Below are 15,500 nucleotides of genomic sequence, written 5' to 3'. Positions count from 1 at the left end.
GAGCATCGAATCGATGAAGATCGCCATCGTGAAACCCGGGGTGCCGATGGAGATCGTCTTAAACAAGTAAGCAGCCGTTCCTCCAGCCTGTTCCCGTGCTGGTGTCGAAGACGTGACACGGGGGGCTTCTGCCTGTTCTACTGGGCCTTGAGACATCGTCGCAAATGCCGTGAGGAGGCAGTGACTCGGGGTAACGAGGGTTCAATTAACGCTGTTCCTCTGTGGTGAGGGGAAGGTGCCCATCCTCTCATTCAGGGTTCCCCAAAGCCTGTTCCCGTGCTGGTGTCGAAGACGTGACACGGGGGGCTTCTGCCTGTTCTACTGGGCCTTGAGACATCGTCGCAAATGCCGTGAGGAGGCAGTGACTCGGGGTAACGAGGGTTCAATTAACGCTGTTCCTCTGTGGTGAGGGGAAGGTGCCCATCCTCTCATTCAGGGTTCCCCAACTTGCTTCCTGCCGCCGGCGAGCAGCTCTTGAGCATCGTTCGGGGCAGCAGGGCAGCGGTTCAGGCCTCAACCTTACCCGAGGGGTGCTTGGTTGCGCTCTGGGGGCCTCTTAAGCAAGGAACCCAAAGCCTGCGTGATTGAGGACGTGCTGTTGTTCAAATGTGGAAGGGCGTAGTATCATGTTCTTGCCTATCCAGTTAAGAAGCCTGATTCTCAGCTCTCCATAAGGGAACCCAGAGGTGGGCTTGTTTTGCTGCAGCTGTTCAGAACCTGTACTCGTTTCTGAAGCAAATAAAGCTCTCCTTTCACTTGGCTGCTGTGGCTGCAGCCCGTCCCCAAGACGGGCTGAATGAAAAACCTGCAGTTGGGAGAGGATGTACGGTCAGGAACATCCTCATTTTCTGGGAGTCTAGACTGAGAGATAAATGGATTTTTCACCCAGCTCCCTGAACTTGGCAGTCGTTGATAGAATGAGGGAACTGTCTCGCTTTGCTCGCTGGTGGAGGAAAGCAAGAATAAAGCAAGTCTTGTCTAAGTACAAAGCAGCACGTTCCAGAAGGCTACTTGTGAACCTTTCTTCTTCGTGGCAAGTCGTTTTGTTGTAGCCTTACGTTAGAGAATTGATAATGTGTTATGAGGCATTTGGAAGTGGGTAGCGTGCCCTGAGCTTAGTGGACAACTTTAAACCATTTCGTAGTTATCGTAGTGCAGTACTTACCGTGGTGTGCTAATGCATGAGTTGGAGCAGAAATGAGTCACCTCTCGTTAAGTTCGCTTGTGTTATGGGAAAAAGAACAATCTGCCCACCACAGCTTTGACTGTGAATTTAAAAGATGTCTGCCCGTGTTTCGGTAAAGCACGTTATTTGCCAGTGTCTTGAGGAACATCAGGAGGTATGAAAGCTCTGAAGGGAGGCGCTGCTATTGCAGCCCTTCAGATGAACGGCGGCTGGCCTTCCTCTCCGTAGGTGGTATCCGAGCACCTTCCCTTAGTCTTTCTGAAATGGAAACAACGCCCTTCCTCTCTAGGGACTCTGTATTGAATGTTCACCTGTTTTGACTGGTTTATTCTTCTCTTTCTACACAGGGAGTCACGAAGGAAAACACCCGTGGCTGTTTCTTTGAAGGAGAACGAGCGTCTCTTCGGCGATAGCGCGCTAGGAATGGTAAGTGTTCTTGCTACTCGTCTCACCAGCTGCAGTTCCTGTACACAGAATATATGTTCCTACTGCTGGGTCCTTCGTGATAAATGTCTGAGCTAGGAAGTTTTATTTCTTGTCCTGTACTTCTCATCTCCTTGGTGTGTTACTGGCTTTCTGCACTGGCTCTTTGCGTACCGGTCTTGTGCTCCTAACTCCCATAACAAGAGCTGTTCACCACATAGCTTGGGAGAGGTTTGTCTGACAAGAGCAAAGCCGAAGAGACGCAGCTGGGTGATGTGCTTTTTCTTTCTGCAGTCCATAAGGAGCCCCAAAGTGGCATTCAGATACTTTCAGGATCTGCTGGGTAAGCATGTCGATAACCCCCACGTGGCGCTGTACCGGTCCCGATTCCCAGAGCATGAACTGGTGAAGGATGAGAAAAGGCAGACCGTTATCTTCAAGCTATCCCAGTAAGTGATTGCGTCTGTGTTCCTTGTGGGTGGGACTTTGGCTGCCAGGCTTCTACAGCTGACTCTGTTGTTGCTGTAATTTTCTTTCCTGTCTGTTTCTTGTAGAACGATACAGTATTCTCCAGAGGAGGTGCTGGGGATGGTCCTGAACTATTCACGTGGTCTGGCTGAGGAATTTGCAGGTTGGAAGGATTTAGCTGTTTCTTACAGTACCTGTGTGTGTGTTTGTATATTATAGGATTTGAGTAGAGACCGAAGGTGGTTGAAAACCCGTAGATTTTTAGAAACAGGACGTTGGGTCTCTTCAGCCGTAGGCTGTAAGCAAGACTTAGCAGCTATCAGGTCGTCATTAGTTTCTAATATGATGTGAGTTTGGGGTGTTAATCCTATTTTTGGGGGCAGGCACCCCAGATCCCACCCAACCTTGCAGTGAAGAAGCCTTACTGGCAATCTCTGGAGAAAGAGTGAAGTGTTGTCTCACTCGTGTGTGTGACTAGAGCGGAGGTGCGTTGGTGGGTAACTGCAGGGGAAGAGGGAAGTGGCTCTGTTGGAAGTCTGTGTTGTAACCGGTCTGGATGGAGACTTGCTGCTGGAGCTGAACTACAATTAAAGAGCAAAAACTGCCCTCTGTTGTGAAACTTGCTAACGGATAAGAGACTGTCATGCATTTTCCATGCTGTGTTGCTAGTGAAATACCACAGTAATGAAAATTGGGTGAATTTCGTTGATGTGTTTGACTTGCATCGTTACTAGGAGGCTGTGTGTTGTTTGGTTAGTAATGCTAAAGCCAGTCCAAAGACTTTTTTACTCTGGAGAGTGAACATAATCCAGTGATAAAGTAGGTCTCCATAAAGATAATATTTGTTGAAATCTGAGGCATCCCAGCGCATTTGAGAGTATCCTAACATGTGAAAGAGAGGTCGGTAGACACGTGGCTTTGCGAGCATCTGTAAAGCCTGCTTGGTTTCAACAGGACGCAGATAGGATTCATCCCTAATGATCCTGGCTGCTGATGCTGCTTCAGGATTGCATTCTGGACGAGTCTCTACCTCGGATTCTCTGGCTTTGCTACCGTCACCCCGTTATAATGAGTCTTGGCACGTGGCTACACTGATGGAAAAAACATGTTCCCTGCAACTCTTTCAGAGCAGCCCATCAAGGACGCGGTGATCACTGTTCCTGCCTACTTCAACCAGGCGGAGAGGAGAGCAGTTCTGCACGCCGCACGCATGGCCGACTTGAAGGTGCTGCAGCTGATAAACGACAACACTGCTGTAGCATTGAACTATGGAGTTTTTAGGAGGAAAGACATCAATGCCACCGCACAGGTAGGTGGAGTTGGGAGATGCGGAGAGTCCCGTGCAAGTGCCTGCATGTGGGGGAGAAAGTGCTGCAGGTAAAATCAAAAGGACTTAACTGTGAGGAAGTGGACTCTGCTAGTCAACCAGTCTCCTCTGTTTTCATGTGTTCATCAACAAGAGGAAGAGGTGAAACCCTATGTGAATACATGGTGAAGCCCGAAAGCTTCTGGAGTGAGGGCAGGTGGCTGGGAGTTCCCATTTTGTAAACCTGTGTTTGCTCCTTGCCCATCAACCATGGGGGAATAACATTAGCCATTTCCTAAGGTATTGGAATACCCACTCTGAAATACTTGATTTTCCTGAGGTTGAAGAAACTTTTAAAGAGCAAAGCTTTGTTTTCTGATCTATGAAACGGATGGAAAAAGTTTTCTTGTCCGCTTGTGTCAAGCGTGACCTGGAACATCTCCTGTGTTTGATCAAAGTACGAGTCCTGTCATTACAGTATAAAGCCAGGCTAGGGAGCGGATAGTCTTGGCCTGTATCAAGCTCGGACAGCAGTGGGTTCTTTCCTTATTCATGGGGGATATCCAGGTGTTTCTGCTTCACCGTCCCAGCTTCTCTTTTCAGAATATCATGTTTTACGACATGGGAGCAGGAAGCACCGTTTGTACTATTGTTACGTATCAGACAGTGAAAACTAAGGACTCGGGAACCCAACCTCAATTGCAGATCCAGGGCATTGGGTAAGAATTCAACATGAGTTGCACAAACCCCACAGGTCTCAGGAAAGAAACCATTTGTTTCACAGTCTCTTCTAAATGTGGAATTTTGCGGTGAGGCTTCAGCACAGTAATTTGGATGGCAGAGTGGGAAATGTTTGGAGCGAGAAGGCTCCAGTTGGTAATAATTCTCGTGTCGCTGTCTTATGCAGAAGGTAACTGAGAACTTCCAGGAGCCCAGGAGGCAACCAGTATACTTAATTTGCTTCAGGCTTGCTTTTTTTTATAGCCTCAAGCCACGTTAGCGTAATTCCATTTCCTATAATCTCACAGATGTAGAGCCTGTCAGTTTGAAAAAGCAGAATATCCTTCCAGAGAGGAATGAAAATGCAGTGCGTTTGCCAAATAAGGAGGGGGGGGTGCTGTGAATCGCCAGCCCGGCAATTTTAACTCCAAAATGTTTATACTGCTGTTTCCAAGAAAATACCTGAGATGGTTATCCTTTGGCTTCTCAGCTGTTTGACGTGCTTGACAATAAGGCCTTTACCATAAATGTAATGAAGTTTCCTGCTCAAAGGCTGTTGTGGTGGTGAATCTTTCTTTTCTTTGTTTCATTATAACGTGTTATTTTTGGAACAACTGTTGTTCTTTCACAGTCAATCACAGCCGATAGTGCTGCAGCTACTTTTGACCGCTTGCTGCTCTGCACATTTGTGAAATAAGACATGAAGTTTGTTTGTATTTCAGTTCGGTTTAAGTTGTTACATCTCCGTTCGTTCTTTTGCTCAGGTTTGACCGTACTCTTGGAGGTTTAGAGATGGAGCTTCGTCTCCGGAACTATTTGGCGAAACTCTTTAATGATCAGCACCCTTCAAAAGACGTCCGAAAGAATCCCCGGGCCATGGCCAAACTACTGAAGGAGGCCAACCGCCTGAAAACTGTCCTGAGCGCGAACGCTGACCACATGGCACAGGTCTGACCTTCTGTCACAGGGTTTCCAGCTTTTTTAGGACTGAGGGCGGGGCGGGTTAAGGACAGGTGTGTAGGAACGCTGTCCCTCTGCAGCGTTGGTGTGCTGAAGAGCATCGCTCCTGGTGTTCCAGGGGCGGTGGCGGCACTGGTGGTTCCTCTCAACTTGTGCCCACTTAGTACCACCGGTGATTAAATGAGTGGATTGGGTGAGAGCTAATCGTGTGAAGCTTGGTAAATAAACTTTCACCGAGAGAAGCTGTCTGTTATATCCACATTCCATTCTCTTGTCACCTTAGCAACGGCAGGGTTCGGATGAGTGCGGTCGGGTCCCAGGTGCGTTAAGAAAGCTGGAACTTTCTGCACGCTGGGCAAGTCAGGCAAGGGTTTTGCTTGGGGAATGTTCCACGAATAACTTCATTCTGGCTGGTTTTTTTTCTGAACAGATTGAGGGGCTACTGGATGACATCGACTTCAAGGCCAAGGTCTCAAGGCAAGAATTTGAGGATTTGTGCTCTGACTTGTTCCAGCGAGTCCCAGGACCTGTGCAGCAGGCTCTGAGCAGTGCAGAGATGAACCTGGTAGGTTTAGGAATGCATTAAGAAGGCTGAAGTTTCTATGTACGGAGCTGCTGTCGTGTCATGATCAAAGCATCAGTGATTGTGTTATCAGCACTGCTGAGAGCTGCAGATGCCTGCTATTGTAATAGAGCGGTGGTGCTGCTGCAGTGAGGTTACCTGCCGCGGTGTCAAGCAGGAGTCTGTCATGGCTCCCTGCGCTATGCACCAGAAACAAAGGACTTGGAGGAGGCGTTTCTTTCTGTTAAAAAACTTTACTCTTGGGCTGGAGGTTTGAAACACTGATCTTTCCTTTTTTTTGTCTCGGATGCTGGTTCTGGTCCCTCTTCTGGAGCTTTCTTTCAAAGTGCCTGGAAACAGAATTATTGCTGTTCAGGCTTCTCCTTTGAGCGCTCCCTTTAGAAGCCCTGTTGCGGACTGCAGTTGGACCAAATGCGGTGCAGTCTTTTGGAGAGACTTACTGCATTGTTAAACGCTCACTTTCCAGGGTGCCGGGACGCTCCTAAGCATTTTTTGGCTCTGGTAGTCAATGCAAGATGCTGAGTCACCTCTCAGAGTCCGGGTTTCCATCTGTTCTGGTCCAGCTTGCTGTCCGAGTCACTGGCTCCTCTGGCGTGAAACTGTAGTCTGTCTAATTTTGAATCAAGTCCCACGTTTCAGGTGACTTGAAGCAGCGGTCATGTTGTCCCTGTTTGCCAGACCTGGCTCCAGGTTCCTCATGTCAGCATGGCTTGTGTCAGCCTGGCTGAGATCTATCAGGCACTGACGCGCACCGGGCCGGCAGGACGTAGCATGGGTATTCTCAGAGCACCACGTCAGTGCGTGGTGATGGGGGAAGGAGCGTAAGGAAGCCCTGAACTTAGCTTTCCAAAATTGCTTTCTCAAGACAAGGTGACTGTTTCCAATCCCTAGGATGGAATTGACCAGGTGATTCTAGTTGGCGGTGCCACACGGGTCCCCAAAGTGCAGGAGGTTTTGCTGAAAGCTGTGGGCAAGTGAGTATGTGAGGTCCCCTTCTAGTCTGTCTCCTAATTGACAAGTTGCTGTTCATGGCAGCGGCTGCAAAGCTGACGTCTGTTGCTTTTCACTTCGTAGAGAAGAACTTGGCAAGAATATCAATGCCGATGAGGCTGCTGCTATGGGTGCCGTCTACCAGGCAGCTGCTCTGAGCAAAGCCTTTAAGGTGAAGCCTTTCGTTGTTCGGGATGCCGCTGTGTTTCCTATCCAGGTAACCCTTGGCTTGCTTTCTCTTGTGCAAGGTGTGGGTAAATGGGGCTGTGCTGGGAGAAATGTTCCAGGTGACCTGTTGGATTCCTTTGAGCAAGGAAGTTGTGGAGATCTTTCTGCCAATCTAATAAAGAAAGCAGAAGAAAGTCGGCCCTACTGTATAAGTGCTGTATCCAAGAAGCCAGGCATATAGAAACACCTGTTGAGAAATACTTGCCTGTCCCCCAACTTTTGCACGAGGTAGAGCAGCCAAATGCTGCGGAAACCTCTGACGTAAGATGCCACAGAGGAAGTTTGCAGTTGCTGAGTCATATTTTCTGTTTGTCATGTAGGTGGAGTTTACTCGTGAAGTTGAGGAGGATGATAAATCCAAGAGTTTAAAGCATAACAAGAGGATTTTGTTCCAGCGCATGGCGCCCTATCCACAGCGCAAAGTTATCACTTTCAACCGCTACACAGACGACTTTGAGTTCTATGTCAACTATGGAGATCTGTCTTTCCTGAACCAGGATGACATGCGGTGAGTTGAGGCAAGCATCTGAGCAGACAGCTCCATGGCAGTGCGATATGCCTAGCTGGAAAATTTTACTGGCAGGCAGGCCTATGAATCTGACTGGCCAGCAGCGCGTATTTGCAGATCTGTTCTCAGAGTTGTATGCGCTTTAGCAAACCGAACCGTGCTGGTTCCTTGCTTTGTGCAGTTGTCCATCACTGTAAACGTGGCTGTGAGAACTGGTTAGCTGTTCTGCAGTATTGTTATCTTAAGTTTTCTCTCTGCTTTTGTCTTTGTGGCGTCAGGATTTTTGGTTCTCTCAATCTCACTACCGTGAGGCTGAAGGGAGTTGGGGACAGTTTCAAGAAGTACTCAGACTATGAGTCCAAAGGCATCAAAGCTCACTTCAACATGGATGAGAGTGGAGTACTAAGTCTCGACCGGGTAAGCACCACCCTGTTGTGATGTTTGTCAGCCTGTGTATTTTCCAGTTCCGTCCCTCTCTCCGGTATTGATGGTCCCTGCTTAAAGCTAATTCTGTGCTCCCCTCTCCAAGGTGGAATCTGTGTTTGAGACCTTGGTGGAAGACAAGCTGGAGGAGGAGTCAACGCTGACAAGTAAATGCTGAACTTTGATATTCGTACTGACTGTCGTGTTTTACCTGCAGTACCTGGGGTAACTAAAGCACATCATTGCCTTGAGCAGAGCAAGCACCATGGTTTTGGGACGTGGAAATTAAACGGTCAGCCATAGCCTCTGATTGTGTATACAGCTCCAAAATACCTAAAAGCCCTTTGCAGGTGGCTTCTGGGTGCTGCCAGGAGTGCTGAAATGTCATACGCTCCAAAGCTGACTATGGGATGCATTGCAGCTTGAAAAACAGGAGTTGTTTCCTCTTGATTCAGCCACAGCTGCTAATTTCAGGAGGTCTGTCCTGAAGGGAAGTCCTGCATCCACAGCCCCGCAGCAGCCTCCCTTCTCGTTGTCTGGGTTGTGATGCCCTGATCTGTGCTTTGCATTGCTCGGGTTTTAGGGCACAGACTTCCCTATAAAGAGGAGTTGGAAATCTGCCTGTTGGGAGGTGAAGGGGAGATGCAGGGATGGCTAATGCAGCCACAGGTTGAACCTTGAAGCTTTTTAGTCGGAGTTACAGATTTCAGGTCATGTTCCAGCAGAGGTAGAGGCCCTGCTTGTCTGTGCACGCAAAAACACAAAGTGAGGCCAGGGAAGGATGAGTTTCTGGAGTGTATGTAGCTAACCTACACCGCCAAGGGAGCTCCTTGGTGATCGTTATGGTTGTGAGGGGAGGAACTGAGAGCTGAAGATGACTTTCTTCCTCCTTTGGATACATAATATTCTGGATTTTGTGTCTCCCATCGACAGAACTTGGAAACACCATCTCAAGCCTGTTTGGGGGCGGTGGCCCTACGCCAGAGACTGGAGAGAACCTCACAGACTCGGTTCAGGTGAGCCCCAGGGTGATTGCTAGTGGGAGGGAGCCCATGGATCTTGCTATGGCTGCTAAAGAGGCAGCGATTCATGTGAGCAGAATTAAAGGTGTCTGGCAGCGTGTCAGGATTTTAAGCATTTTCAGAAGGTGCTATATTCCTCTTGAGTTTCATGTGGCGTGCATTTAAAGAAACTTGTGATCTTTTGCTGGCAAGTCCAGCAGCAGTAGACTAATGTTGCAGGACTTGTTTCTGGGGAAGTCTCTCGTTTCTAAATTGTCCTGGAGCTCTATGGATAGGCTTCTGCCTGTGTGTTGTCTGTGCAGGTGTCTAGCAGGCTCCTTGCTTTCTCCCAGGCCGTATAGGCACAGCTGCCATTATGCTGGCAGTAGTGATTAGATTTCCTTCTAGTGAGACAAAAGCTCCTTGTCGCAATGTCGTGTCCTGCACTGAAGTGACTCTCAATAAATATTCTAGCTCAGCACAGTCTCTCGCTAATGGCTGCAGTCACTGTGAGTGCTGTTTTTCATACGTACCTTTTTTGCAGAGAATTATCTGTTCTGTGAAACATTTGCATGGAATTTCTACATTAAAAACGCTGTTTTGGTTTCCCCTTTACTTGCCTGCGACGACCAGGAAGAAGAAGAGAGCCTAGCAGAAACAGGTAAAGAAGAGCAAGGGGAGAAACAAGACCAGAAAAGCAGTGCAGAAGATGCTGGTGAAGAGCAGGGAGAAGAGAAACAGCAGTCTCCAGGTCAGGCAGAAACTGTCCCTCCAAAAGCAGAGTCACAGAAAAAGGAAGAAGGCGAGAAATTAGAGTCTCAGGTGAGCATCAGATTGAAGGAATGGGGCAGCGATTTCGGTGTCTGAGAATTGGAATTTCCTCAGTGGAATTCTTCTTTCCCTGTTAGTGCCCTGCCTTGGAAAAAAGGTGCAAAATCTGTCAAACTGTTCCCCTACCTGAGAATGTACTTTATCTGTTACAGGATCCCAAAGAAAACAGAGAAACTGCGAAAGAGGAAGAACCGTCCAAAAGTTCCAGTGACAGCACAGTTACCAAAACGGAGGAAGAGAAGAAGATCAAAGCACCCAAGAAGCAGAAGCTCGTCCATGAGATCACCATGGAACTGGATGTAAACGATGTGCCTGACCTGCTGGAGGATGAACTGAAGAGCTCGATGAAAAAGTATGTTTGAAACGGCTCTCCTGGGTTAAAGCTCTAGATAAAGGAAGTGAATTGCTTTGGAACGGTGATAGCTCACGTAGCGCTGCTATCCTCAGAAGCTGATGTATACAAAGTGGTGCTCATCTAAAGGCACTTACTACCTTTGATTTCTGTTCTCTTCGCATGTTAGGCTCCAAGACTTGACAGTCAGAGACCTAGAGAAACAGGAAAGAGAAAAATCTGCCAACAGCTTGGAGTCATTCATCTTTGAGACCCAGGTAAGAGAGGGATGTAAAGAAATGAGAATTCCTGGAGAGCAGGTAGAAGTGCCTTGCGCAGCTTGGCTGATCTGAATGCAGGGGACTTGTTTGAGCTGGGGGAAGCTGATTTGAAGAGCCCGGCCTTCGTCTTTCAGTCACTTTCTCTGCTACCATTAGGCTTCCCAAGCCCGTGTGGACTTGGGAGGTTTCCTCGATACAAAATGAATGCTTTCCTTCAGCGTGTCTAACACATTACACTTTGGGTTTCCAGTATCCCTTACGTGCACTTACCTGTGTGTTTTGCAACAATTGTACTCGGGCTGTAAAGAAGCTACAGCTTCTCAAGAACCGTTGTGCAGAAGAGGCAACTAATGTTAAGTGCATGTGAAATTACGGTGGTTGGAGCTTTACCATCATATGCCTGGTGTGCGCGTGTGTCTATATACCTCGTATATTGCCATCATGCTCCTGGTAATGCTAGGAGCAGGAGCTCAGATTTGGGAGGGTTGCATGAGAATCTCCTGGCTAGCGCAGGCAGCACCCCAGGAGTTCACAGTCCAGCCCAGTTGCAAGTGGGTGACCTGGTTGTTTTATGCTTCCACGCTCGGTGGTATTTGACGGGAGCCCTTGCTTTGTTCTTTTCAGGACAAGCTTTACCAAGAGGAGTACCAGTTTGTCTCAACAGAGGAGCAGAGAGAAGAAATTTCCAGAAAGCTTAGCGAGGCTTCCAGTTGGATGGAGGAGGAGGGCTACGCAGCTGCAACTAAGGTATCGCTGCGTGTAGTCAGGACACCAGTCTGCTATGACTGACATGGAAACGACCGCACGGGCTGACAGAGTATTGATCCATCTTGATCCTTTGTAATCTGGTTCTTGAAAGTCTCTTGCTTCCTCAGTGCGTTATGCACCAAACAAAATATGAAGTTCTTCCAGCCATGGGTGCGTCTTCAACAGCTTCAGCAGTAACCTGTTGATTCCACATAAAGCTTAGTCACGTGGCCCTTTTTACTGTATTGAAATAGTATATTGGATAGAGAGAATGACAAAACCTGCAGTTTTAACTTCTGAGGTTTACAATGTTAGACAGCGGGCAAACTGATTGTCTTCTTTCCCCTCTCCCCCATTTGCAGGAGCTGAAAGACAAGCTTTCAGAACTGAAAAAGCTTTGTAGGAACCTCTTCTTCCGTGTCGAGGAAAGGAGAAAGTGGCCAGAACGCCTGGCTGCCCTGGAAAGTCTGCTCAACCACTCAACCATCTTTCTCAAGTAAGAGCAAGCTGTTGGGAAGGAGAGTCGTGCAGCTGATAATAAGAGATGCCGCTGCCCTGGAAAGTCTGCTCAACCACTCAACCATCTTTCTCAAGTAAGAGCAAGCTGTTGGGAAGGAGAGTCGTGCAGCTGATAATGTAAGAGATGCCAACAGAACGTGACCGGATGGAACGTGGTCTGAAAGTCACTAGCGCTTCTTGAGAAAAGACGATCAAAACCCTGCTTACTAGTGCTCAGTTTTGCAGAAGCCATTAACAGAAACATGCAGGCTCTCTTTAAACTGGGGGGACAGGAAGTGTCCAACGCTGTACGCACCACTTGCAAGCAGATTTTTCCATCTTGGTCCTATGGCCTCAGCTTTTTCTATCTTCCCTGTTTTTCTAATCTCGTGATAGCTGCATTTGCTGGCTCTGTATTCCATTCTTAGCATCCAGAGATTGATTTAGGACTCTGTTTCCTGCAAGTGCAAGAGACATGAATGTAAAATGTCCTAATTGGCTGGCATGTGCAGTGGCTAGCTGTTATTGTGATTACTGGAGCTGTAAACACTTGAGTTGCCAAGGTACAGTCTGTTTGGTTTAACAGAAATCAACTTTCTTCTTATCTTTAAGGGGAGCCCGAATGATTCCAGAGTCTGATCAGATATTCACAGAAGTGGAACTGAGTACACTGGAGAAAGCCATCAATGAAACAACGGTAATAAAGGATCGAATGATTGGGGGGGGTGGGGGGGCAGTTTGGGTTGTGTTTCCCGTCTGAAGTAACGGGTCGTGTACTTTCACTCGGGGTCGTGGAATAGAGCGTGCACGTCTTGTTTCCATGCCACCAGCAAACCTCTTCTGTGTTTTAGTGTTTTCTAATGCCCAGCTTGACCCCAGACTGCTTTGGGGGGATAACGGTTTTTGTGTGGCGTGTGGACAGTTGCCTCCAGGAGGGGTGGTGTAGCCCAGTAATCTGGCTGCAGTTTCCAAAAGCAGGCACTGGCTTTTTGAGGGTTGCGTTTCTTTGTTTTGTCCTGTGTCTGGGTAGCTAAGAAGCTGGTGGAAATGTAGCAGGGAGCAGCGTTATCCTGAGTAAGTTAGAAGGCACAGGAGTGGTGACTTTGAGGTACTGTGATGTACGGTGGTTCCTGGAACCAAAAAGCATCCGAAAAGCACCTCTTCCCTCCCATCCCACAGATTTGGAAAAACGAGACACTGGCTGAACAGAACAAGCTCTCTCCTACTGAGAAACCCATCCTGCTGTCCAAAGATATAGAGCTCAAGATAGCAGGCCTGGACAGGGAAGTGCAGTATCTTCTGAATAAGGCCAAGTTTGCAAAACCCAAACCCAAAAAGGAGAAGAACACCACAAAAACCGATTCAGGCAAGAATGCTACAGCAACCTCTGAGACCGAGAACACTATCCCTCCCACGGAGGGGAAACAAGAAGGTAAGGAGCAGGTGGGGAGCATGTATATAATTACCATGTGTAACATACTCGTATCTCTCTGCCTTGAGTGACAGGGAGCTAAATAAGTGAAGATGATAGTTAACTGTGGGATCAAATGATCCTCCTCTTAGTTTTCAAAGACAGCTGGGAAAATCTAGGTATGGCAGTGTCCTTCCCCCCTCCCCCGCACTACTTGTTTGTTTGGTTTTTTTCTGTGAAGGAACAGAAAGTATTTATAAACTTCCTAGGATGGTTAGTCAGTATCTGTCTGGTTGGCTGGCTGCCGTATAAGAAAGATAAGCCATCAATTCTGTTCTGGGTGTCCAGAGCAAGTGTTCAAGGTTGTGTCCTATATCAAGGAACAGAATAAGCTGTTGATGAGAGAGGTTTGTGGCTTAGATGGACCCCAGGAAAAAAAAAAAACTCTTGGGACACTAAGACTTGCAGTTTTCTGAACTTTTTAAGATCCTCAGGTTCCGAGTGCTCTGGTCCTTTTAAATCTAGACTGCTGTTTGTCAGCAGAGTTCCCTGCTGGTTCCTCTGGCCTGAGTAAGAGATCCTGCTTATAGTCACAGCTGCAAAGGTGACTTGCCTGTGCAACCAGTGAATCTCCAGGGCTTCTAGGGACATAAAGCCTGGCAGACAGAGGCAGTGAGAAAGAAGGAGCAGTTCTGTGATGCTTCTCTGAGTGTTATAGAGATCCACTGTGAGAGTGAATTACTACAGTCCTGCTGAGGCACCACAGCTGGCTCGTTTGTAAACCTCACCACTAGTCACCTAAGCTCCTGTGTATTCTTCCTTAACTTTTGTGCTGTTTCTTTCTGCTTTAAACATAGGCAAACCTGAGGATATCGGTCCAGCCAAGGAACCTCCGACAGCTGAGAAAGTAGCAACAGATGATGAGCCTGGATCGGACTCTGGTGGGTAAATGTTTAACTAACGGTCTGGAACTTGGTAGCTACAAGTGCAAGCTGTCTGTGTGCTTCTTTCCATCTTTTTAGCTGTAGGAGGTAGTAAGATGGTAGAACCCCCGATTGCGAAGCAATTGTTAATTCTGCAAAGACACAAATTTTGGTTCCTCGCTGTTCCTACGTTTTCATTGTTCCGTGTGAAGTTACAACGTACCACTGCCCCCTGCCTCGGCAGCTGCTTTATGCGTTGGTCGCTGCAGTTTATAGCCGGTCCCGTAGCTGTAAGCCCGTCTTTGTTAAAGAGCTGATGTGCAGGTGTGTGTTTATTTGACCAGTCCTGTTGTGAGGACAGCAATGTTCAACAGCTGGAGGGCAGTAGTGTCTCCGGCTCTTTGGAGCTGAGTATCAGTCCTCAAAGCATTCCCCTGACTTCTGTACCATAGACTGAGAGTTTGGTGGAACACTTAATGAATGTCAGGGACTTTCAGCACTGCTTTGTATACTGTGAAAATTGTTACGGTGTGTAACTGAGTTTACTTCATTACACAGGGTCCAAAAAAGAGGAGAAGACAGAAGCTGGAGGAGAAAGCAGGAAAAACGATGAGTTATAACACCCCTGAAATCCCACTAGTGTCAACATCTATTTATTTCATGGTTACTTTCTTGTTTTTATAATGGGCCTGGTTAGTCATGATGTAAATGGAACACAGTGAACAGCCTGACAACAAAATGGGATAGAGATGTAAATTTTTTTTTTTCTTTCTGGGGATTTTGCCGCTACTAACTTAGTGAATTGGGTTTTTGTTTTTCTTATGTGTTTAAAGGTGGCAGTGTGCCCACCCAGAATTGTCTCAGTTTCAGTACCGAAGTCACCAAAGTGACTTTTCTGTGGAGAGAAAGCAGTAAAGAAACATCTGAAGCTTTAGGAAGTAACTTGGAACGTAAACTCTGTGCCACACCTCCTCTAGTGAAGATGAACGGGATTAATGCAGAAGCATATGTAGCTGAGATGGTGTTGTCTTTGCGTATGAGGCCCTCATGTAAAGAAATTGCGTGATTTCAGCTGATGGGAGGTGTATTCTCATTTGGATTCATGGGACGGTGGAACAGAATCGGGGAGGCGGATGGCCCGTGCTTCGAGATAAGAAAGTGTCTATTTTCCACAGACTGTTGTTAGGACCATCTCTATCCGTGCTCTGTAGCAGAGTCTGAAAACCGTGACGAAAAGATTCTGTTTATAGTTTACTACAAAATAAAGAGCTGGGAAATAGCAATACTGAATGCTAAGGAGGCTGGAAGAAGAAACGTGTTAGTGCATCTTGTAGTCAGAACAACCACTGGTAACGGACCACAGAGGAGGCACAGGGTTAGGCAAAACCAGAACTGGCACCGTTAATCGTAACTATCCTCCTTCCCCTGCATCTTGTGTACTCGGACTGGCTTCATCGTGAACCTCCATGTCCGTGGCTGTGGCCTCCCCACTCCTGCTGCGATACATGAGTGGAGTCTCTGATCGACTCACGCGGACACCTGTGAATGTGCACCTGATGTTGTTCTCCATTTTGGCCTCTTCAACCAAAAATAAAAATGACACTTCCTTGACAGTCTCTTACAAACGGTTCCGTTTGTTGCTGCCGCCGGGGTACGTGCGCGGGGACGGAACGGGGGCGGGG

General features: G+C 47.6%; 1 protein-coding gene across 1 annotated transcript; it reads left to right on the top strand.

Moving 5' to 3' along the window:
* Window positions 1–9: 9 nt before the first annotated feature.
* HYOU1 (hypoxia up-regulated 1) lies at window positions 10–15,436 on the top strand. Its single transcript, XM_019470621.1, has 23 exons — window positions 10–66; window positions 1,534–1,612; window positions 1,904–2,058; window positions 2,164–2,240; window positions 3,205–3,386; window positions 3,987–4,102; window positions 4,868–5,051; window positions 5,494–5,628; window positions 6,538–6,620; window positions 6,721–6,853; window positions 7,185–7,372; window positions 7,651–7,789; window positions 7,902–7,962; window positions 8,729–8,811; window positions 9,430–9,618; window positions 9,780–9,979; window positions 10,149–10,236; window positions 10,864–10,986; window positions 11,349–11,482; window positions 12,097–12,181; window positions 12,664–12,916; window positions 13,753–13,836; window positions 14,377–15,436. Exons 1-23 carry the CDS (start codon window positions 14–16, stop codon window positions 14,436–14,438), a joined length of 2,886 nt encoding a protein of 961 aa, XP_019326166.1. The 5' UTR covers window positions 10–13; the 3' UTR covers window positions 14,439–15,436.
* Window positions 15,437–15,500: the final 64 nt, after the last annotated feature.

This window comes from Aptenodytes forsteri, unplaced genomic scaffold, assembly GCF_000699145.1.
Source record: "Aptenodytes forsteri isolate BGI_AS27 unplaced genomic scaffold, ASM69914v1 Scaffold187, whole genome shotgun sequence".
Classification (NCBI taxonomy): domain Eukaryota; kingdom Metazoa; phylum Chordata; class Aves; order Sphenisciformes; family Spheniscidae; genus Aptenodytes; species Aptenodytes forsteri.
The sequence above is the reverse complement of the archived record's forward strand: the minus strand, read 5'-3'. Positions and strand labels throughout refer to the sequence as shown.

What these genes read in the sequence shown, in the direction of transcription:
- HYOU1 (XM_019470621.1), top strand. Translation starts at nt 14, where the DNA reads ATGAAGATCGCCATCGTGAAACCCGGGGTGCCGATGGAGATCGTCTTA. An exon ending in GAGTACTAAGTCTCGACCGG is followed by an intron (nt 7,790 to 7,901) that starts GTAAGCACCACC and finishes CCCCTCTCCAAG; the next exon opens with GTGGAATCTGTGTTTGAGAC. An exon ending in GCGAGAAATTAGAGTCTCAG is followed by an intron (nt 9,619 to 9,779) that starts GTGAGCATCAGA and finishes TATCTGTTACAG; the next exon opens with GATCCCAAAGAAAACAGAGA.